This window comes from Microtus pennsylvanicus, chromosome 10, assembly GCF_037038515.1.
Source record: "Microtus pennsylvanicus isolate mMicPen1 chromosome 10, mMicPen1.hap1, whole genome shotgun sequence".
Classification (NCBI taxonomy): Eukaryota; Metazoa; Chordata; class Mammalia; order Rodentia; family Cricetidae; genus Microtus; species Microtus pennsylvanicus.
Genome location: NC_134588.1, coordinates 91,092,957 through 91,116,688, shown reverse-complemented (window position 1 = coordinate 91,116,688; position 23,732 = coordinate 91,092,957). Strand labels below are relative to the sequence as shown.

At 47.0% G+C, this 23,732-nt stretch overlaps 1 protein-coding gene across 1 annotated transcript; it reads right to left on the bottom strand.

Annotated features, from left to right (window-relative positions):
- Positions 1 to 97: 97 nt before the first annotated feature.
- Positions 98 to 23,180, bottom strand: Arhgap30 (Rho GTPase activating protein 30). The gene is made up of 12 exons (XM_075989103.1): positions 22,737 to 23,180; positions 12,256 to 12,358; positions 9,430 to 9,574; positions 7,887 to 7,969; positions 7,632 to 7,739; positions 6,772 to 6,899; positions 6,123 to 6,291; positions 5,938 to 6,041; positions 5,780 to 5,857; positions 4,898 to 5,293; positions 2,534 to 2,829; positions 98 to 2,442 (listed from the first exon to the last, which is right to left on the bottom strand). The coding sequence occupies exons 1-12, from the start codon at positions 22,831 to 22,833 to the stop codon at positions 832 to 834; spliced, it is 3,318 nt and encodes a 1,105-aa protein (XP_075845218.1). The 5' UTR covers positions 22,834 to 23,180; the 3' UTR covers positions 98 to 831.
- Positions 23,181 to 23,732: the final 552 nt, after the last annotated feature.

Sequence of the window (23,732 nt, the reverse complement as noted above, 5' to 3'; positions counted from 1 at the left end):
CGAGAAAGAATATCTAAACAAGATATATACATTTTGGCAACATTCAAATGTGATACCTTTCCTCCCAAGACTTTAATAAGAGTAAGTCCATACACTATTTAAGTATAAAAAATTCAATTTTATTATCAAACAGCCACCATGGCTAAATGAGGCTTCTAGCTCCTGCCTGTGCAGAGAAACAGTGCCAGGGCCAGAGTGATGACCAGACATCCCGTTCCTGAAATAGGAGGGTATTCTAATGGGAAAAAGAAAGACCAGAGAGATCTGTACAGGACTTCCTCTGCAAATAATTGAAAACAGAAGATGCCATCCATTTCCTTCAGTGAACACTGAGGACTTTAAAGAGCTTCTTGGATGTGTTTCCCCTAATCTGGAGCTAAAAGGGTCAGGAGATAGTTAAGGATCTGGGAACAAAACAGAAGCAAGCAATTCTGTATCTGGCCCTGTATTTTCCACATCTGCCTTGGGCTTCTATGAAGAGATGTTCACAGCCTCAGAAGAGGGCAGGAGTTTGACTGGAATCCCCCCCCCCCGCCATGTATTTAAATTTAAGAAAAATAATAAGTTTCTACCTACCCTATGTTTTGGTTAATAATCACAACTTCATGGGAATAAAATCTTCTTATATTTCTTAAGACTCTGCTAAGAGATAAGTGCTTTGTGTCTAACACAAACTCAAGTAAACCCACCAAGGCCTCTCATGGTCAAAACAAGTAGCTAGAGGACCCAAGCCTATGGAATTGGAACTTCAGCTGCCAAGGGTGCAACGACAGCTAGGTGAGGGTTCCAGAGATTGACGATAAATTTCTGATTCCTCTTGTCCCATCCTAATCACAGCCCTTCTTTCCCACGGTTAGTCTGTGTTTCAAAGGCATATGTCTGACGCTGAGGGGACATAAGAGGGACAGGGGGGTGAAGCTCTCTAGGGGGCAGACTAAGCCGACTCCTGGGCTCAGACCCTTCTGTGCCTTCAGGTGGGAGTTCCAGACAGCTAAGGGGCCGGGAAGAATGGGCAGGAATCATGCTACAGGGAGAGGTTCTGGAGTTGAGGCTATAATCCCCACCCCCAGTACAAGTCTGGGTCCGCCGAATTCCCTGCGCCTCAGTTCTCTGGCGTTCCCGGGCCAGGGCCACAGCAGCATCAAAGGAAAGACTACCTCCGTTCCTCCAAGAAGCACGAGACCCCCAAGCTCTTTCTCCAGGAGTCCCATCAAGCCTACCAGGTCTTGGACATGGGTTTGCAGGTGCTACATGGATCTTACTACACATTGCACTGGGCATCTTGGCAAACTGTGGTTTGGGGGGTACTACAGGAACAGAGCGGACCTGTTGGACCTGAACTAGGGTAGAAGCCAGACGCATGCCCACACCACCAGTTGAACCACAGGGACAAGAGTTCAAGTCACATGCCTCAGAACTGAGCTGTCCCTCAGCCTCCATCCCCTCTGGTTCAGATGGCTGTGGAGGGCCTTGTTCCATCTCAGAAGACTGTTCATTGACTTCTTCTGTACTGTCAACCTCCAGGAACTCTACACCTGGCTCTTCAGAGAGGGCCCCCTCTTCTAAGTGGTCACCAACAGCTCTCTTGCCTTCAGTTTCTATATCTATACTTTTTTCTTCCTTGCTGACCTCCTCTTCCTCCCCATTATCATTATCTTCTACTGGACTTCTACCATCTGCACTATGTCCTTGGTCTTCTCTTGACTGGTGGTCAGTATTCCCACTCAGTCCTTTGATCTCATCCTTGTTGCCTTTCTCAGTCTCTTGGTTGTGTACCACTTCCCAGCTCTCTCCAGGAAGCAGGTATTCCTGGACCGGATGCTCTGGATCCATTCCAGTTTCTACGGGGGTGTCCTCTCCTTTCTCAGCTCCTTCTTTTCTCCCACTCTCTCTTTCCTGCTTGTCTTTATCCTCTTCTCTTGTTTTCTCCGTATCTTTGGTCTCTATACTTTCAACCTCTTGACCTTTGGAATTTCCTTCCACGGTCTCTATCTCTTCACTATTCCCCTTTTCAAAACTACCCATCACCTTTTGACTTCTTTCCCCTTCCCCTCCTTCCTCATCAGCTTCCCCAGCTTCCATCTCAGCCTCTGGAGTTGCCTCAGCATCTTCCCTGTTAGCCGATGTGCTTCCAGGCCCAGCTTCCTTGTCCTCTTCAGCTTCCCGGCACGCCTGTTTCTGTTCAGCCTGTGTTGGAGGTTGTTTCCCACATCTTGCTGCCTCTTCCTCCAGACTCCCTATACCCTCCCAGTTCGTGGATCTAGGGCTCAGAAGGGGGCTCAAATCATCATAGGCACTCAGGAAGACTTCTTCCCCATTTTCTTCTTCCACATCAGGTGTGGGACCAGCAGAATCGAGGGAGCAGCAGCTAGGAGCCAGGACATACTGTGCATCGTCCAGAGACAGATCATCCAGGGGTGGCTCTACAGAAAACTCTTCCACCTGTAGGCAAAACATTGTGTCTAAGACCAGGTAGCCCTAGCCACTCTCTAGGCTACACACTACCCAAATACCCAGCACAGCTCCTCCTTACCTGAGGCCCAACTCCCAGGAGCTCCTCCAGGTAGCCCATCCCAGGGTCATCCTCCCCAAGGGAGAAAGGTGCTGCTCCTGCTGCTCCTGCTGCTCCTGCTGTTCCTGCGGCTTCTGCCTTGGCCACCTCCCTATCCTCCACCCCCACCCACTCAGGCTCTGAGCTGCTCAAGTCCTCTAGGAAGGAGAAGGAATCCTGCACCTCCTGGGACAAGGAGTCCTCCAGGGCAGTAGTCATGTCTGCTGGGTTTGAGTCAGCCAGGGGACCTGGGGCTGATCTTGTCTCCAACTTCTCATCTGTTGGAAGAAAAGTAGTTTCAGAAATCCAAAAGTCAAGGTCAGCCCCAATGCTTTCAGGTATGGGTATTCCTCACATTGATACTCTAGGGGCCCAACACTCCTGGTATGTACTAGTCAACATGGCTTCTCCTCTCAGACCAGAATGGCTCACTGCTGACAGCTCTCTTTATTCTCACTCAAGTGCCAAGCATTGTGGGGTGTTTGTGTATTTCTTTGTTTTTGAGGCAAGGTGTCACTACATAGCACTACTTGGCCTGGACTGACTACGTAAACCAGGTTGGCCTCAACTCCCAGAGATCAAGATATCTATGCCTTCTAAATGCTGGGATTAAAAAGACATGCACCACCAGCTCTAAGCATTGATGTGTGTGTGTGTGTGTGTGTGTGTGTGTGTGTGTGTGTGTGTGTGTGTTTTGTTTTTTGTTTTTTGAGACAGGGTTTCTCTGTAGCTTTGGAACCTGTCCTGGAGCTAGCTCTTGTAGACCAGGCTGGCCTCGAACTCACAAAGGTCCACCTGTCTCTGCTTTTTGAGTGCTGGGATTAAAGGCATGCACCACCACTGTCTGACTGTGTTTGATATTTTTATAATTAATCTTTATATTTTCCCTACAGAATAAACTGTTACTTATAGGGGCTGGCTGGATAGCTTGGTTCATAATGAGTGTATGCAAATATGAGGACCTATGTTTGTTTTTTTAATTTATTTATTATGTATAGTGTTCTATCTGCATGTGTGCCTGCACATCTCATTACAGATGGCTGTGAGCCACTGTGTGGTTGCTGGGACTTGAACTCAGGACCTCTGGAAGAGCAGTCATCTCTCCAGCCCCGAGGACCTGAGTTGGATCCCCAGAAAGTTGGTGTGCTCTTCTGATCCCAGTGCTAGGCAAGAGGGGCAGGTCAGTCCCTGGAGCTGACCACTCTAGCCTACTTGGGGAGTTCCAGGTCATTGAAATACTCTGTCATAGAAAAAAAAATGTGGACATCTAAGAACAACACCTAAGGTGGTCCTCTGGTTCCTATATTCATGTACACACCTGCACAGGCAACTCCCCTTCACACAAATACCCTCCAAAAATAAAGAAATATTATAGAGGATGTTGTACCACACCCTTTTTTTGACACAGGTCTCCTGTATCCCAGGCTGATCTCAAACTATGGAGCCAGGGATGACCTCAAACTTCCAGTCTTCCATCTCCACCTCCGAAGTGTTGGATTACATAAGCCTCCATACCAGGTTTATGTGGTGCTGGGGATAAAATCCAGTGCTTTGTACATCAGGCAAGCACTGTACCAACAGAGCTACGCCCCCAACTCTTCATCCTCCGTTGGCTTTAACGAAACTGAAGCTCAGAGCAGCTTGTCCAAGGCTATGCAGCTAATAAGTGGCGCAGACAAAATTTGAGTTCTGTCCACTTAACTGTTCTATTTACCTCGACCTTATACAATCTGAAGCTCCGTCCACTTAACTGTTCTATTTACGTCGACCTTATACAACCCCAGCTTTCTCATCAGTGACACTTTGGGCATAGGAATCTGAGGATGAATCACATCCTAGCTCTTGCTACCTAAATCAGTAGTAATTGCTGAAGATAACTTTCAGGTTCTACTGTTGTAAGAATAACAATACTTATATCTTCATGTTATGAGAAAATGAGCTAATACCTGTGAAGTGTCTAATACAGCCCTCAGCATGAATTGATAAGTGATATTTAGCTCTTAATATTAATTTGCTGAGACTCTTAACAGCAACTTTTGTTCTTACCCCTACTCGTACCTTACTAAATCCCTTTTGCGTCTGGCACAGGCCCCTATTCTTGGGGGTAAATCAGTGATTTGAAGCCTGACAGAGATCCCTTCTTTGTGCACTTCATATAACCTAATAATATCACTGGATCCCCAAACCCCAAATCTAGGCAGGCAACGTAAGACTGTGTTCAAAGCCTAAGGGCTGAAGCCTCTGATCTCTGACCTCTGAACTTCCAACGCTACGTCCTCAGCACCCACAGCTTCAACCTAAAGTTCTAGATTATTTTCCAGTCCTGGGAAATCTCCAAGTTCTCACCTGGGGGGCCAGGGCCAGGGCCGGGGCCAGGACCTGAGGTGGGATTTGGCCTGGGCTGTAGGGCGGGACACTCAAGGCCACGGGTAAGCCTGACCAAGGAGACGTTAGAAATGATGTTTGGAGGTACACTGAGGATGGAGGTTATGTGTAGCGGGAGGTTGACGTTGTAAGGGTCTGAGATGTGGACACCGGCACAACGCTCCGCACGACTGCTCCCCGAGGCCCGAATAGCTGACCGCCCAGCTCGTGGAGTTCCCGGCTCAGAATTCGCACTGCCCTGTGCCTCCGCCTCAGGTTCCTGTTCACCCTCTGCTGCATCCATAGAATTATTCTCCAAGCTCTCAGATATCAGTGAGCTTGACTGAGGACTGCTGGGCCCCACCAGTCGCTCTGGCTCTGTGGAAGAGAGAGAGGGTCAGGTATTCAGCAGCCTCAGCTCCAAAGGGTCTTGACAGCTCAGGTCAGACTCAGCGGCTCTGTTTTCTTAGGTTTTAGAGGTAGGATAATTGGAAGGTACCAGACCCAGCTTTCTTTTGGCCTCTACTGCAAATTATCCACCCAGTCAGCAGGTTAAAGGTCACACATACCTGATGGATCCTCTTCCCTCTCTGTAGATACAGTCACTAGCTACCACTAACACACACACACACACACACACACACACACAGAGAGTCTCCATGTACAAATACTCATGAACATACCCAGAGATTAGACAACAGGCTCATCTATTGTAAAACTTGCCGTGTGTATCCAAGACTGATATATAATTATTTGTGATTCTTTTAAAATTACTAGACACACTTGGCCACATTTATAGACACCCAAGCCTGTGCTGTAATTGTCACAGCGCATACACACATAGCCACTAACATCTGTCCTCACCATCAATGGCGCCAGCTGCAGCACTCAGTGAGTCCATGCTCTTAGCGGGCCGCAGTGTCCCCTTGTTGGCTTTTTCTTCTGAAAAAGATGAATGTGCATAGCACCAAGACCTCGCACGCCCTCACCAGAGCCCCATTTCCTCATCATCCCAGACCTACCCCTGTCCTCAGCCCGCAGTGGAAGTTTACGTTTTGTCTCATTGCCAGAGCGACCCAAATTGAAGATAGATCGCCATTTCCTGACCTTCAAAGATCCCTTTCTCCTGCAGAGAATGGAGATATAATTAGGAGTGGAGTCTGGGTGACTCAGTGCAAGGGAAGAAGTCCCGGGAAGCAGGCCTTACTTGTGTTCTGCAATCTCAATGATGGTATGGTAGGGCCGGATCTGCGGTGGTCCATCGCCAGCCTGTAAGATGCTAGGCAAGTGGTAGGGAGGAGGCCTGGGCATGAAGTCCTCAGAGCTGCCTGATGCCCGGGCCCCTGGCAGCCATCCACTCTCCACATCTGCACCAGCTAGGAGAACGAAAAGAATTGGCCAGCCAATAACAGAACCAAGAAAGGAACCTCAAGTCCCCAGTCCATCCCCCCCACAACAAACTACCAAGCTAAGGATATATTCAGAGGTTCTTGGAGATAGATCCTCTCTATCCATTTCAGAAGGGTATTCTCAAGAACGAAGAGGATCAGGAGATCCCAAGACATTAGCCTTGTCCTCCAAGGTGGTGCTGCAGAGACTGATCTATGTGCTAGAATGCCCACGGAAGAGGCCTGCCCAAGCCCTAGCTGTACTAACACTTCTCCAGTGTTCTCTGCAGGTGCTCATCACGTACTGCCCTCTGTGAGAGACACAGTCTTCCTACCCACAAAATGAGGGGTCTGAATGAAGCGACTTGTGAGGCTCTCTAGAGCTGATCTTAGTCAAAACCATAAAGCAACTAAAAAGCTCTTCCCAGCAGAGAGTGGTGATGGGTAACGGGCAGAAAGGACACTAACCAGAGAGGGAGGCACCCCCAAAGAGCTGCTCCACATGGGTGAGGATGAACTCCACGACAATGGATTGCACTCGCACCTCCATGAATGCTGCGGTCCCATTGAAGCCAGAGGCCTCTATGTCCTTAGACCTGTAAAGATGTGGAATCAGTCCCTCCCAAGACTCAAAACACTTCCCTATCTAAAGTCTTCCTGAAAACACACACACACACACACACACAAATGACAGACAGGTCTCATTACGTAGCTGTGGCTGTAACTGACTTAGAACTGTCAGTGTACACCAGACTGGCCTTGAACTCACAAAAATCCACCTGCCTCCGTCTCCCAAGTGCTAGTGTCAAAGTCATATTACAAATGCCTAACCTCTGAAATGCTCTATACCTCTGCCCCTGGTCTTTACCTTCACAACTACCTCTTAAGCCACAGGTATGATTCAAGTTCAAATACCACTTCCCCCGAGAAAGCCATCTGCGATGTCCTGCCATACTCCTTGCACTGTACCGCAAAAGGAAGACCAAGAATTGTTATAATTAATAATGCTTTGTGCCATAATGAGTCAGAGACAGGCCAGTTCCTGAACAGACTGTAAGATGTTCTCTCAGTAAATGTTTGGCAAAGACCAATATTCTAGTCTCCAGCCTCCACAGCACAGTGCAAGTCTTGCTCTTAAGAAATTCACTTGGTCTCAGTGAAGGCCCAAGTTGGTGGACTTTATACTACTTAGCCACTGCTGAACTTCCCTGTCTTGCTGGGTTTATGAGACCCCCAAATCCTCTCCAGTGCACCCTCACAACCACATCGAGTGTATCTTGCTACACCAAGTCTCCGAGCAGCTCCACACTGCTCACACATACACCCACCTGAGCAGGTTGGGGGCCCACACAATCGCCAGATTTCGGGCATGCATGTTGGTTTGGGCACTAAATGAGGCCATGTGGACCAAGTGCCTCATAAGGAACTCCAGCGTCCTGCAGAAATCAAGAACAGAATCACCCAAAAGAACATCAAGGCAGGGGTGGGCTGACCTGAGAGCTGGGAGAGCCAGCAAGGCTGGGACTGTAGGGAGGGCCGGGGCTGGGGTGTCTCTGGAGTACAGAGGGCGGAACCCCACACACCTGTAGTTTGGGGCAGGGAGTTCCTGGAGCACATCAAGGATCTTGATCAAGCGTTCTGGCTCTAGCTGCACAGCCACTGCCTCCTAATTGGGGACCAGGGTATAAGAGGGAGACATTGACTCACAGATGACCTGCTTGCTTCGCAGAGGTCCAAATTAAACTCTCAGGGACCATCTATTGCTGTGTCCCACAATGGCCCCGCCTAGATCTTCAAGGCACCATAAAACAGTGGAAACACCTCAGGCTGAGCATGGTAGCACATGCCTCTGACCCCAGCACTCTAGAGGCAGAGGCAGGAGGCAGGAAACAAGGATCGGGATGTAACCCAGTGGTAGAGTGCTTTCCTGCCATGCAGAAGAGCACTGGTTCAATCCCCAAAACCACAGAAATCAAGCTTAGGACCTTTGGGCGCACAAATGACTACTGAATTTTTTAAAAATTTTTTGAGGCAGGGTTTCTCTGTAGCTTTGGAGCCTGTCCCGGAACTTGCTCTTGTGGGCCAGGCTGGCCTCGAACTCACAATGATTCACCTGCCGCCCAAGTGCTGGGATTAAAGGCAGGAGCCACCACCACGCAGCTGATTGCTGAATCTTATTTACGCGTAGTCTTGTGACCTTGAGCAACTCACTGCCATTTCCCCTGCCTCAGTGTCCACCTCGGTACAGCTGTGGAGCTAGACCTTTGAAAGGTGTCTGGGAAGGTGATCCACCCAGGCTGGTCTGGATGGACTGAGCAGGCTGCGGTTGCTATTCTGAGTCTCAATGTTGTTGCACTCAATAAAATGCAAGCTCTTGGCAAGTAGATGGGACTTTGCTATGTTGTCCAATCTATGCTCAAACTCTAGGCTCCAGCAATCCTTCTGCCTCAACCTCCGAAGAAGCTAGAACTTTACTTTAAAAGTATTACTCAAGCCGGGTGATAGTGGCGCACGCCTTTAATCCCAGCACTTGGGAGGATCTCTGTGAGTTCGAGGCCAGCCTGGTCTACAGAGCAAGTTCCAGGACCGGCTCCAAAGCTACACAGAGAAACCATGTGTAAAAAACCAAAAAAAGAAAAAGAAAAGGGGGAAAAAAAGTATTACTCAAATCAGGACACCATTTTTGTCATGTGTTTTCTCCTCCAAAACTGTTTAAGATTTAAATACAGTTATAGCTGTAACTGGAGGGACATTCCTGAAAATATTTTTTTTGTTATGTAAACAGCATTTTTGTTCTCTTAAGTGTAGGGAAACTCTGGTCTAGGTGCTTTCCAAGGCCTCCCAGCTCTGACAGCCTGCCCTTTACCTCCCAAGTCTTACCGCTGTGCTCTGTGAGGTCTGCAGGTCTTAGGGGAAACACGATAGGGAGAGAGTGAAGACAAGAGGGACAGAGGCTGGCAGAGGTGGCAGGGGGTTGACGAGGTCTGGGAAGGAGGGCTCTTCTCCTCAGTAATGCTTAACTGTCAGGCTCCCAGGACCGTGCCTGGCACGTGACACAACTGGGGTGTCGAAACGGAAGCTGTGGCCCTTGAACCCTGTCTCCCACCCCCCTGCCTCTCAACTCACGGCAAATTTGTCATAGAGCCGGTAAGTGAGGAGGGGATCTGGCAGCTCTCTGAAATAGGCCTTGCACAAGGAGGAGACGCAGTGAATGTCCTGGAGGTATACGTCCCGCCGAAGGTCCGGCTTCCGCTCGGCCTCGAACTCCTGCCTGGGGAGGGGCAGAGTGGTCAGGCGTGGTACAGGTCAGACGGGGGGATATGTAGGGAGAAGCAGGACCCATAGAGGTCAGCTGCAGGCAGGTCATGGTCCACATGGGTGAGACTTGGAGGGAGAATGCTGGAATGTATGCATATTCACATGTATATACATTATATACGTTCACTGGAGTATTTACATATATTTTCTATGTATGTCAGGAAATATTAGGAATTGCATATGTGGATATGTAGACGTGAATGTAAAGATGAGTAGAGACAAGTAAGTGGATCTGCACATGACTAACTAGGGATCTATGATTAGCAGCGAAGAGGTAGAGCGGACTCAATAGACACAGGCGATGGACCTAAATGCATCTCTCCTTTTTCCTTTTCTTTTTTTGAGAAAGGGTCCTGCTATATAGTTCTTGGGTGGTCTGGAACTCAATATATAGACCAAGTTGAGCTCTGACTCACAAAGATCCATCTGACTTTGCCTCTTAAATGCTGGCATTCAAAACACATACCACTTTGCCTAGCCTGGGTGTTGTCTTCATGATCTTGATTTGATTAGCTGGCAGGTGCTCAGATATGGCACCCAAAGTGCCAACAACCAAAAGAAGATAGATAAATGGATGACACAAATTCTCCCGAGACGGGAAGATTTCCGTGAATTTGAGATTAGCCTATGCTATGTAATAAATTCTAAGTTACAGAGTAAGGGGGGAAAAAGAGAGAGAGCAAGACAAGGGGCTAGGGAAACACCTCAGTTGATAAAGTGCTTGCCCCATAAGCTTAAGCCTCTGAGTTCGGATCCCCAGCACTCACAGGAAAAGCCAGGCAAGGCAGCAGAGACCTGTAAGAACAGCACTGGGGAATCCCAGGAGCTTGCTGGCCATTCTGTCTAGCCAAATCTGAAAGCTTCAAGTTCAGCAAGATCCCTGACTCAAACAACAGCAACATTAATAATAACAAAAACGTGGAGAGGACTGGAAAGATGCTCAGCGGTTAAGAGCACTAGCTGCTCTTCCAAAGGACCAAGGTTCCGTTCCCAGCACCCTTATGATGCCCCACAGTCGTTTGTAACTCTAGTTCTGGGCCTCATCTGGCGTCTCTGGGCACCAGGCACACACGTTGTACACAGGCATACAAGCAGGCACAGAACCCATGCACATAAAATAAAGATACTTTAATAAAAATAAATTCATTTTTAAAATTAGGCAATTGAGGAAAACAGGCAACATTGATCTCTGGCCTCCACACAAATGCACATAACCACACAAACATATACGTGCATATACCATACACAATAGAAGAAAAGAAAAGGAACGTTTATGTGTCAAAGGATACTATCAATAAAAAGAACCCTGGGTTCAAAATCCCCGCTACCACAAAGAAGAAGAGGAAGAGAACAACCCACAAACCACAGATGGGGAGGGGAAAATACTGCTCATCATACATCTGATTAAAACCTAGTACTTTGCCAGGCCATGATGGTGCGCTTTAATCCCAGCACTTAGAAGGCAGAGGCAGGCGAATCTCTGTGCATTCAAAGCCCGCCTGATCTACAGAGTGAGTTCCAGGACAGCTAGGGCTACGCAGTGTAACCCTGTCTCAAAAAACAAAAAACAAAAAAAAAAAACCAAAAAAAACCTTTGACATTCAGAACATATAATTTATTACAACTCAATGATTTAAAAAAAATTAAGCAGAAGCATAAGATTTGAATAGGCGTTTCCCAAAAGGAAGGCACGACAGGTGTTCAACTTCATCTGTAGCTGGGGAGATGCACACATAAATCACAATGACATATCATACACACCCACTAGGAAGCCTACAATCAGAAAGACAGTAACAAATGTTGCCAGCACTGCGGAGAAACTGGAGCCTTCATATAGGGCAGGCAGACATGTAAGTGATACACTGTTATATTAAACAGTTTGGCAGTTACTTTGAAAAGTTTAACATGAGTTGCCATATGGCCCAGCCATCCCACTCAGGTTTACATTAATAATAAGTGAGATACAGCCATGAAAACTTGTACATGTTTGTAGTAGAATTATTCATAATAGCCCAAGGTGGAAACAACCTGTTGAGCCATCAACTGATAAAAGGGTAGAAAAAAATGCATAGCCATGCTGGAGAATTGTATTCATCTACAGAAAGCAATAAAATACTAGTACATGCTGCAGCATGTGTGAACCTTGAAAGGACTCAGAGTGAAGAGACAGTGAAAACATGCATTGTATTGTTACTTTTTATGAGATGTCCAGAAGAGACAGATCTATACAGACAGAAAGTCAAGTTAGGTGAAGGGGAAATGTAGAGAGGATGGTGACATGTTCTGGAATTAATGGTAATGATTGCAGTGTTGTGATTATACTAAATATAACTGATGCAAACATTTTTAAATAGTGAATTTTATAGTATGCAAATCATGTGTATGTGCATGCAAGTATGTGTGTGTGTGTTTTAAAAGCAGACTGCATATGTGGGAACGGGGAGAGTATGTCTGCTGGGGGAGTGAGCTTGGGGTCCCCACCTTGCCTGACCAGACTTCAGAGCCTCTCGCTGGAATAGCACCTAACCTCTGTGCTTCCTTCTCCCACGTTCCCTTACCCCTCCTCCAGCTCTCCCCAGCAGCTTTTACCATGACTGTCTGGCCCACAGAGCCTGTCCACTCTGTCTGACTCACCGGAGCTTCTGGATGTTAGAGGAGACCCCTGAGAGGCGGTAGATCCCATCCACCACTCCATACTCTTGCACGAACTCTGCACAGCTCCTTAGCACCTGGGGCACTGGGGACACAGATGGGCAGAGAAAAGAAAATCTGAAAAGCTAGTGACTATAAGGGGTCTGAGAGACGCAGCATCATGGAAGAGGGTTCATCAAGGTTAAGTGCAAAGCTTGTGAAATAAAAAACTCACTAGAAAGATTCTTACAGGTGATCAGACCCAACTCACCTATCTTTGTATAATATTTTTATCCCATAGTCCTGAAGTCTCTCCTGTACTGAAGAGTTCACTGCTACTTAATATTGACCCTCTTAGTTCTATTTCTTTTTTAAAGATAAAGATTTTAAAAAAAATTATGTGTATGTGTCTGCTCAAGGGAATTTGCATATAGGACTGGTGCCTGCAGAGGCCAGAGACAGCAGATATCCCTGTAGCTGGAATTGTAGGGCTTGTGAGGTGCCTAACATGGATGCTGGGAAACTGAATTCAGATCTCTGCAAGAGCAGCAAGTGCTTTTAAACACTGAGCCATCTCTTGAGCCCCAGCTCTGTAACAGGCTTTATTTTGGCCACCAACCAGCCTCCAAATCATGACACAGAGACTTAGTATTAGTTATGAATGCTCAGCCTTATCTTATGCTTGTCCCATTAGCTCTTATTACTAAATTTAATCCATTTTTCTTCATCTACATTTTGCCTTGGGGCTTTTTACCTTTCTTTCATTCTGTATGTCCTTCTCTGTGTCTGGCTGTCTGGCTGGCCCTGGGTGTCTCCCTCTTTCTCTCCCTCATTCACTCTTTTTCTCTCTTCCCTCTCCTTCCACCTATTCTTTCTGCCCACCAGCCATGCCTATCCCTCTACTGCCTAGCTATTGGCTATTTAGTTTTTTTATTAGGCCAATCAGGTGCCTTCAGGCAGTCAAGGTGAAACAGCAACACGTCTTTACATCCTGGAACAAATGCAGCATAAACAAATGTAACATATATTTACATAGTTAAACAAATGCAGCATAAACAAATATTAACACGTCTCTGCCTGGTTAAAGTAATATTCCATAACACAGCTCTACCTCTGTTTGTTCATTTGTTTGCTTTGAGACAGGGCCTCACGGATCTTGGGCTGGCCTTCAGCTTGCTGTATACTTGAGGAAGACCTTGAGTTTCTGATCCTCCTGCCTCTACTTCCTGAGTACTGGGATTACAGGTGTGCCCATTACGTTCAATTTGTTCGTTTTTGAGAGTCTTACCAAACCCAGGATGACCTTGAATTTGCTGTGTAGTTGAAGGTGACTTTGAATTCCTGATCCTACTGCTTCTGCTTCCTGAATACTGAGATTATAAGCATGTGCCCCCATACTTGGTCTGTGTGATACTGGGATCAAACACAGGGCCGGCCTATGCACGCTAGGCAAGCACTCTGCCGACCAAGCTACATCCCCAGTTCCCTTTTTATGATATGTACTCAGTGTTATAGCTTATTGTTTTAGATTTACACAGAAAATGATGGGCTATGGTTGTAGAACATCAAATAATTTACAATAACCTTACATTCTATTTTAACAGTTTATAGATATTTAACATCTTATATACAAATCCAGTTAACAAAAGCCTTAAAAGTTAAAGATAAAAAAATTAAGGTAGGCATAGTGGCACACACCTTTAATTTCAGCACTTGGGAGGCAGAGGCAGGCTGATCTTTCTATGAGTCTGAAGTCAGCCTGGTCTACAAATCAAGTTCTAGAACAGCCAAGACTACACAGAGAAAACCTGCCTCAAACAAAACAAAAACAGATAAATCGTTAAGAAACACAAAAGATGGGCTGGAGAGAAAGCTCAGAGGTTAAGAGAACTGACTGCTGTTCCAGAGGTCCTGAGTTCAATTTCCAGCAACCACATGATGACACACACCCATCTGTAATGAGATCTGGTGCCCAGAACACTATATACATAATAAATAAATTAAAAAGAAAAAAGAAACACAAAAGAGCCATGCAATGGTGGCTCATGACTTTAATCACAACACTGGGGAGGCAGAGCCAGACTGATCTCTGTGATCAAGGCCAACCTGGTTTACAAAACAAATTTCAGGAAAGTTAGGATTGTTACACAGACACACACACACACACACACACACACACACACACACACACACACACAATCTTGTCTTGAAACAACGCCCCCCAAAGAAAGAAATACAAAAGAAAACCACCTCAATCTAACTTTAAATATCAGTATCTGTATTAGAAAACACAAGAAAACACAAATAAAATTATTAGGCCAAATCACAACATAAAATAGAGAAATAAGATAAATGGTAACTGTTTTGTTTTGTTTTTTAAGACAGAGTTTCTCTGTGTAGCCCTGGGCCTCTTGAGTGCTGAAATTAAGGCTTGTGTCACCAATGCCTGACTAGACCAATGGCATCTCATTAATAGTCTTGTGTGTGTGCGTGTGTGTGTGCGCGTGCATGTGCTTATGAGTGCAGAAACATCCCAGGATCCCCGAGGGGCTAGAATTACAGGTGATTGTGAGCTGCCCAACATGAGTACTGGGAACCAAACCCTGGCCTCTGCGAGAGCAGTTTGTGTTCTTAACTGCCGAGCCTCCCTCCTGCCCTGCACTCAGCTGTCAGTGCTGTAGTTACAGGAAGAACAGGTCCGCAGCTTTGGAACTGAAACTTCTCTTTGTCATCATTTGTTGCCCCAGATTTTTTTTTTCCCAGACAGAGTTTTTCTGTGTAGCCCTGTATGCCCTGGAACTTGCTCTGTAGACCAGTCTGGCCTTGCGTTCATAGAGATCCACCTGCCTCCAGCCCCCAAGAGCTGGGATTAAAGGTTTGTCCCACCACCCTGTGACATACCCCAGAATTTTTAAAGGGAACAGCAATTTTGTGGGGTAGACAAGGCAAAGTAAAAGACTGGCACCCAAATTGCATTTATGTAACACTCTGCCAGCCATGAACAAATGAACCCTGGTTATCCCAGCTGAAATGGAACGCAGCTGAAGGGGTTTAGCTTCAGGCACTTTCTCCAGTAAGAAAACTTGCAGTTACTCAGTTTGGCGTTGGAAAGTACCATGCCTGATCATGTGGTCAGGCGTAAAAGGAGAGTACCGACTTCCACAAGTTGTTCTATGACTTTCACATGCCCTTCATGGCACATGTGTGTCCACACAATATACAAACAAAATAATAAACCTTTTTTAAAGAATGCAAAAAATTATATTATCTCTCCTGACCTTGGGCCAATATTGTGCTATTAGACTAATCTCCTTAAAGATTATCGTGGTATTTCTCGTGTTATCTTGATAGAGTAGCAGTTGTGATAGTGTCTCAAAAACAAGTATTGAATCCCTTATAGAAAGCCGTGCTAGCCGAGGCAGTGGTGGCGCACGCCTTTGATCCCAGCACTTGGGAGGCAGAGTCAGGCGGATCTCTGTGAGTTCGAGGACAGCCTGGTCTACAGAGCTAGTTTCAGGACAGGCTCCAAAGCTACAGAGAAACCCTGTCTCAAAAAACCAAGAAAAGAAAAAAGAAAAAAAGAAAAATAAAAGAAAGCAAGCCATGTAGCCAGGCGGTAGTGGCCCATGTCTTTGACCCCAGCACTCAGGAGGCAGAGGCAGGCAGATCTCCCTTAGTTCAAGGTCAGCCTGGTCAACCAAGCAAGTTGTAGGACAGCCAAGGCTACATCAAGAAACCATGCCTCAAAAGAAAGAAAAAAAGAAAGGAAGGAAGGAAGGAAGGAAGGAAGGAAGGAAGGAAGGAAGAAAGGAAGGAAGGAAGGAAGAAAGAAAGAAAGGGAAAGGAAAGGAAAAAGAAAAAAGAAAGCCATGCAGACAAAGATAGCTGTGAATGCAACCTAACTCAAACCTACAAACTACGCCCCCTTCCACACTTTAATCTTAGGCTACAGAAACACCCAGCCTACCCTACCCGAGTACCCAGTGTTTATCTTAAAGACACAGAATAAAATATGAGCTCCTCAGCCTGGGATAGAAGACCTTCACAAACCAGGTCCTGACAAACTCTATGACTGAGCCCTTTGCTAATCCATAAGCAAGCCTGGGTACCATTCTTCAGTGATGTGGCTGGGACATGCTTTTTCTCTCAAAGGTTTGTGTGCTGGAAGCATCTCAGAGTGGTGGTGTTGAGATGGGAAACAGTCAAGAAAATGGGATCTAGTGAGTGATAATCAAGTCATCGGACTCTCTCCTCATGAATGAATTATTACTGTCTCTTGAATTTTGTGGGGGGTTTGCCTGGTATTTTGTGTTTGTTTTTTGAGGCAGGGTTTCTCTGTGTGTAACAGCCCTAGCTGTTTGAAACCAGCTTTGTAGACCAGGTTGGCCTCAAGCTCACAAAGATCCACCTGCCTCTGCCTCCCAAGTGTTGGGATTAAAGGCATGCGCCACCATCATCCCCTGGCCTGGCTTTTTTTTTTAATGTGTGTATAATCTTGTTTGAGAGATGGTCTTTATTACTAGCTCAGACAGGCCTTTGAAGATGCTCCTATACCTTTCAAGTACTGGGATTAAAAAAGTGTGCCACCAAGGTTTACAATGCTACCTCTTTGGGCGGGAGTGGGTCTTTCATGACTGGATCAGAAAGTGAGTTATCAAAAGCAATGCCACTCCATGCTCCTGGTCCTTCTGTATGCAGATAGTTTTCTTTCCACCTCACCATATTGTGACATACCCAGGCGTCCCTTGCCAGGATGCTAGCATAAGCTTTCTGAAAACCTCAGCCACTGTAGTCATGAGCAAAAGCAACTTCTCCATAATTTCTCCATTTGAGCTGTTTTGCTGGAGCAACCCAGAACTGACGAAGGCACTTGTTTTATTCTCCTGTCTGGGAATATACCTTCCCCTCCAATTGCCTGGTAAACTGTTACTCAAAATATCTCAAGCATAGCCTCCTAGCTGGGCAGAGTAGCACATGCTTATAGTCCTAGCTCTTTGGGAGGCTGAAGCAGGAGAATCACTGTAGCCCAGGAATTTAGAGCCAACATACAACATAATGAGATCATCTTAAAAAAACAAAAGAAAACAAACAAACAAAAAACCTTAACTAAACTAAATGAACTAAACAAGGGCTGGAGAGGTGGTTCAGCAATTAAGAGTGTTTGCCTGGAAAGCAAGAGTTCTGGAATTCAGGTCCCCAGAATCCATGTGAATTCATGCAAATGGGTTGCAATTCTGTCCTCACAAAGTGGAGACAGGAGATGTCCCAGAGCAATCAGGCTGGTGATACAGCCATATCAGCAAACTGTGGGCTTGACTGAGAGACGCTGCCAAAAATAATGTGCTGGAGAGTGATGGAGAATGAGCCCAGATATTAACCTCAAATAGCCACACACATGTATCCACACACACAAGAAGGAGGGAGAGCATGAGCAAAGAAGTCGGGACCACGAGGGGTGCACCCACCCACTGAGACAGTGGAGCTGATCTACTGGGAGCTCAAGGCCAGCTGGACTGTGACTGGAAAAGCATGGGATAAAACTGGACTCTCTGAGCATGGCGAACAATGAGGGCGGATGAGACGCCAAGGACAATGGCACTGGGTTTTGAACCTACGTAATGTGCTGGCTTTGTGGGAGCCTAGCCAGTTTGGATGTTCACCTTCCTAGAAATGGATGGAGGGGGGAGGACCTAGGACTTACCACAGGGCAGGGAACCCTGACTGCTCTTTAGACTAGAGAGGGAGGGGGAGAGGAGTGGGGGGAGGGGGAGAAAGGTGGGAGGAGGGGGAGGGAAATGGGAGGCTGGGAGGAGGGGGAAACTTTTTTTTTCTTTCTCCTTTTCTCAATAAAAAAAAGTAAATAAATTAAAAAAAATCACTTGATTCTGAACCCTTTGTATGTATGTGTATATATGTATATACATATGTATATATGTGTGTATGTATACATATGTATATATATTACAGTCCTTTACTCATCTCAATTTTTTTTGTATCTATATATGTGAGCATCTTGTACATGCACTTTATGTATGCAGGTACCTGAGGATTCCAGAAGAGGGCGTCAGACTAGGGTGGAACTGGAGTTACAGGCAGTTGTGAGACTATGTGGACGCTGAGAACTAATCCCAGGTCCTTTGCAAGAGCAGCAAATGCTCTTAACTACTGAGCCATCTCTCCAGCCCCCAATCTTACAGTACTTACTACACTTTATTGTAAGTGGTTGTATCTATACCTCCTGACAAATGGTACTCTCTTGTCAGAGAATCATATCTCTCACTGTGGTGGAACATGAGGTATTCAAATGTTTGTTAGATTACACAATGAATTAATTCAGAATTACGTCTGAATCACTAAAGTCCCTTAGAGATTTGATAAAGAACATTGCCTTTCACAGAGCACTGAGTCCTGTTGACTGGAAGTCACCAGAGAAGTTCCTTGCATTTATCAGTGTCGGGGAAAGTTGTGCTTCTTCTCAGCTACCTAAATTTTTGTTCCCTAAAAGGCTTGTGAGTTTCATATGACTTTAACTACTACGCAGTTTAAGGCCCACCCCTAGCAGCCACATAGAACTATCTGATGTGCGTCTCTGGGTCCTACTCTTCTTAATTTCCATTCACTTCAGTTCCTCAGTCATTGATTTGTTTGTTGTGTTGCCTCTCAGGAGTCAACCCAAGCTTTTTGTTTGAGCTTTGTTTGTTTCATTTTTTGAGATGGGGGTTTCTTTGTTTAACAGTCCTGACCGTCCTGGAACTCACTCTGTGGACCAGGCTAACCTCAAACGCACAGAGAGCCAGCTGTCTTCCCAAGCTTTTTGTGGAACAAATATGACAGAAAACCAGGGCGAAAGGTATAGATAATAATCCCACCGATCACTGGTTTTCATCTTTCTTCCTGTGACCTGCTTTTCAGATCCTTTGTCTTTTTGCTCATACCCGGAACTTGGGTAAAACAAGAAAAGCATGGAGGATTAAAAAAAATTTAAGGAAGTCTTTGCTTTCAGGGTTGTGTGTGTGTTAATCCTTAGAATGAGGGACCCAGGACATTTGCACAATGTCTCTGGAGTGAGTGGTTCCTAAAATTTGGGCTCTTGTCACCTTTCTCACCTCACTCCAGCCTAGCCACTGTTCATGCCTTCGGGTCCTGCTCTCGCTTTTCCATGGTCCCCTGTCCTTAGTTCTCGGCACTAAATGAAGAGATGAGGCTGCCCTGCTTGTTGAAGCTGCTGCTCCGCCGTTGGGTGCCAAATGCTGCATTCATTCTTTTGGCCACCATATTGCTCTACTGACTCACAAATAGGCTGCCGGCTGGGTCCGGTTAGTGCGCACTTGTAATCCCAGCTACATAGCGAGACTGCACCTCAAACATCAATCTCCCTCTCTCCTCCAAATTCCTAGGTTTCATCTAAACCAGGTTTTCCTGCCCTATTCTTCTCAGTTGATTTTGAACCTCTGGAGTAGGTCTTTACAGAGATGGAAGGTCTTAAGGAGCCTGAGTCATAAAGGAAATGGGTCTAAAAATAACAGGGTCAGAGAGTTGGTGGAGCTGTAGATAGACATCAGAAAAATGAAGTCAGAGACAAGACGATGGAATCTAGAGACAAGATTGGGGTGATGGAGTCAACATGATGCGGAGGGTATGGGTGGAGTCAAAGAAGCACCGACAGTGAATCAGAAACACAAGCAAGTTATCAGAGTGTATGCAGGGCTCAGGGACAGGGAAAGATCCATTTAGGGGAGAAGAGTTAGGGAAGAGGTCTAAAGTCAAGCAAGGGTGTAAGAGTAGAGAAAACTAAGATGACCTGGGAGAATCAGTACACCAGAAGCAGATGGATCTCGCCTACCAGGACCTTCAATTTCTTGCTGGATCTTGAGCTAAAGAGAGAAGCTGCAATCAACCGGCCTCACTCTTCCCTAACACTTTCCATCTCTCTGTACCAGGATGTTTTGGATTAGGGGAGGAGTTCTCACTGATACCCGAGATACCCAAGAGTCATCTCTCAAGTCTGCAGCGCAGGTGAAGTTCTGGTAAGGGACAAGTAATTTCTCACTTGCTCTGAATTCACCTGCAACCAAGAGCCGCTGGCCTTTCATTATCCCTGGATCTCTAGAAAGAAATCTTTACCAGCTGGGAATGGTGGCCCTGAGAGTCCCAGAAGGGGAGTCTGGGCTGTCTGTGGGGGATGGGAACCACAGGGAAGGGCTGAACCAGGATAAGGAGGCTGAACTGAGGGTTTACCAGGAACTACAAGAACATCATCCCCAATGAAGTCCAATGAAGATGTACGGCTCTCTGTCGGGAATCATTATCTAGTGCTGGCTAGGCGGCTCCTCAGCTAAGAGAATTGACTGTTCTTCAGAGCACCCTTGGCAGCTACCGATGGGAACTCCAGTTCCAATGAGAATCTGATACCCTCTTCTGGCCTCCATAGGCACTGCACACATGTGAAACACACATCCACAGACAAAACTCATGCCTATAAATTTTTTTAAAAAAAATCTCAAAATTAAAAAGAAAATCCTTTAGTGCCGGTGAGATGGTTCAGGAGGTAAAAGATACCTGCCACCAAGCCCGAAAACCTCAGTTCAACGCTGGGACCCACATGATGGGAAGAGAGAGCTGGCTTCCAAAAGTTGCTGTCTGGCCGGGCGGTGGTGGCACACGCCTTTAATCCCAGCACTCGGGAGGCAGAGGCAGGCCGATCTCTGTGAGTTCGAGGCCAGCCTGGTCTACAAAGCTAGTTCCAGGACAGGCTCCAAAGCCACAGAGAAACCCTGTCTCGGAAAAAAACAAAAAACAAAAAACAAAAGTTGCTGTCTGACTTCTACATATGTACCGTGGTACATGTGGACACACACACATACACACACTGACACTAATACTACCAATAAATATAGCCTGCCAGGCAGTGGTGGTGCACACCTTTAATCTTAACCCCCAGCACTCGGAAGGCAGAGGCAGTCGTATCTCTCTGAGTTTGAGGCCAGCCTGGTCTACAGAGCAAGTTCCTGAACAGCCAGGGCTACACAGAGAAACCCTGTCTTGAAAAACAACAACAACAACGAAACACAACCTGTGAGGTGGTACAGTGGATGAAGGTACTTGCCACCAAGCCGGATGACTTGTGTTTGATGTCTGGGACCCACATGATGGAAGGAGAAAACTGGTTCCCTCAGGTTGTCCTCTGACCTCCATACCTGCAGGGGAACCAATTTGCCCCTTCCCAACATGCATACAAAATATATAAGTAAATGGTGTGATACTTTTTTGTTAAAGAATCATTATGGCCAGTGGAATAATAGTAAGGAGCCAGGTGTGCTCAGAGAGAAGAAAAGTCCACCTCGGCTGCAAACACTCTTTCTTGGGGCCTGGACTTTCCCTTAATGGAGGCTGGTAGGGATGGGGCCCTCTGATGGAGGAGAAAAGGGGAAGGAGGTGTCTGGGGACACAGGGGCGGGGCTAAGAGCAGGAAATGAGCTGGGAACCACCATCGCCCTCCCTTCTCTGCAGGCACCACAACCAGAGAAGGGGACAAAGAGGAAATGACAGATTGGGGTGGGGTGGAGTGGGGGGGGGCAGAATCATGCCCTTTTTTGTAAGTTTCTCAGTGTGTTGAAAACAAGCTGGCCAGTATAGTCAAGATAGCTCAATTTCAAATCAAATAAGACATGGTTCTGAGCGCATGTTAGGCAGAGCACTGAGCCAGGGCTTGTCCCTGGGTAGGCTGGCTTTCCAAGGCCACCGCGTAGTAAGCCAGGCAAGGAACTGAGGCAGCTCCAGACAGTGCCCACACCTATCTTTATTGCAGCTTCTACTCCCAGCTTCACACCAGGGCTTAAACCATCTCCTTCACTTTTCTGTGTCCCCTACATCAGCGGCTTCTCCCCTTGCCTTCTACTGCAAACCTGTTTCTTTTTTGCAAGCAATCTAAAGAAGACGGTCTCTCCTTCCCCCACACCCTCCCGCGGCCCAGCAAAGGTGCAGAAGGTCCAGGTCCTTGTCCCTTGGTGCTGTTCTCCAGCTAGGATGCCTCCCTCCACTCTCCTCAAGCTATGTCCTCAGACCCACTGGGCCCAATCCCACCTCCGTTTATTTTTCTATCAACCATCCCTTCAGCCACTCTCCTGACATAGGACCTCCATTCCTACCCTCTGTCCCCCTCTCGGTCTCCTCACCTGATTCATCAGCATCTCTAGACTTTATAAATACCACCATCCCCCACTTCGCGTCCCCTTGGAGTTCTTATCCTCACCCTCTCAGAGACCTGCCCCACAACTATTACAGAAGCGAACCTCTCTGCCTCCTCTGAGCTGCATTTCCTGTCTTTCCTGGGCACAGGTCTCATGGATGGTGATCCTGGGCCACGGGGCCCTAGGAGTTGATTCTTCCCAACAGATCAAATCAAGCCAGAGAAGACAAGCTCGGTGCCTGCGTGCCAGTCCGCCCACCCGTTCCGCTGCCCCCTGCTCGGTTGGCCTCCTTACCGTCTTGTCCCGAGTGCTGTAGGTGCTCCTGTAAGTCGCACCCAAACACTCGTTCCTTGGAGCAGCCCTTCTTCTTTACTTTCTGCCGAGACTTCATGGCCAGAGCCCCCAGGATCTGGCCCCACCACTTCTGTTCCCCAAGACCTTTGACCTACCAGTCCCCCATGGAATCCCAGTCAGTAGTTTGGTTTGGCCCAGCCCTAGAAGGGCAGGGCTCCAAACTGGAGGTGGAGGGTGGCTTGGGCAACGGACAGCAGCACTTGCCTCTGGGGCCCACTCGGGGCCACACGGAAGTGGATATGGAAGAGGAAGCTACCAGAACCCTGGCATGAAGCTGTATCTCGTGGCCAAGCTGAGCCCTGGCCCTTTCTCGCACTGTGAAGCTCTAGGGGGGCAGGAAGCTGTGCAGCTCCTCAAACCCGCTTCCTGTTAGAGCATCTTTGCAACCACAGAGCCTGCGGTGGGGGAGGTAGCTGACATTCACATCCTCATCATTGCTGGAACTTCATCTATTGGTCACAAAGGGAGGTGATGTCAGGACGCTTGGGTGGAGTAATGGGGCCTGGGGTGTGAGCAGGTGGTTGGCATCTCCAGAGACCCAAATTCGGGGAAAGGACCAGGCAGAATATACTCAGGATGGAGGATGCCTCTGGTGGCTTTGTCATCGTGGTCAAGCCACGTTTCTTCACTGTGCCTCGGTTGCCATACCTTTGAAAATGAGTACACAGACCAGCTGCCTTCTGAGTTTCAGTTTCTTTGTAGAAGACTACACGGCTGTCCACCCCACACAGCTGTTGGAAGTTTCCAGCACAGTCAAATTCGAAGCACTTTGCACACTAAGGCACTGGCTTCCCCTAAAGGAGGTCACGTCTACACTCTCCTACCTGAGGGCACTCAGAAATGGCTAAAAGGGTTTTGAAAGCTATTTGTTCCTTCTTAGCTGCAAGTACCTGGGTCCTCACCCTGCCCAGGAGCATAGGAAGGAAGACACTGAGA

Coding starts and splice junctions, on each gene's coding strand:
- Arhgap30 (XM_075989103.1), bottom strand. CDS start 22,833: ATGAAGTCTCGGCAGAAAGTAAAGAAGAAGGGCTGCTCCAAGGAACGA. Junction 6,292..6,771: donor TGGGGGTGCCTCCCTCTCTG/GTTAGTGTCCTT, acceptor TCGTTCTCCTAG/CTGGTGCAGATGTGGAGAGT. Junction 2,443..2,533: donor TCCTGGGAGTTGGGCCTCAG/GTAAGGAGGAGC, acceptor TTTTGCCTACAG/GTGGAAGAGTTTTCTGTAGA.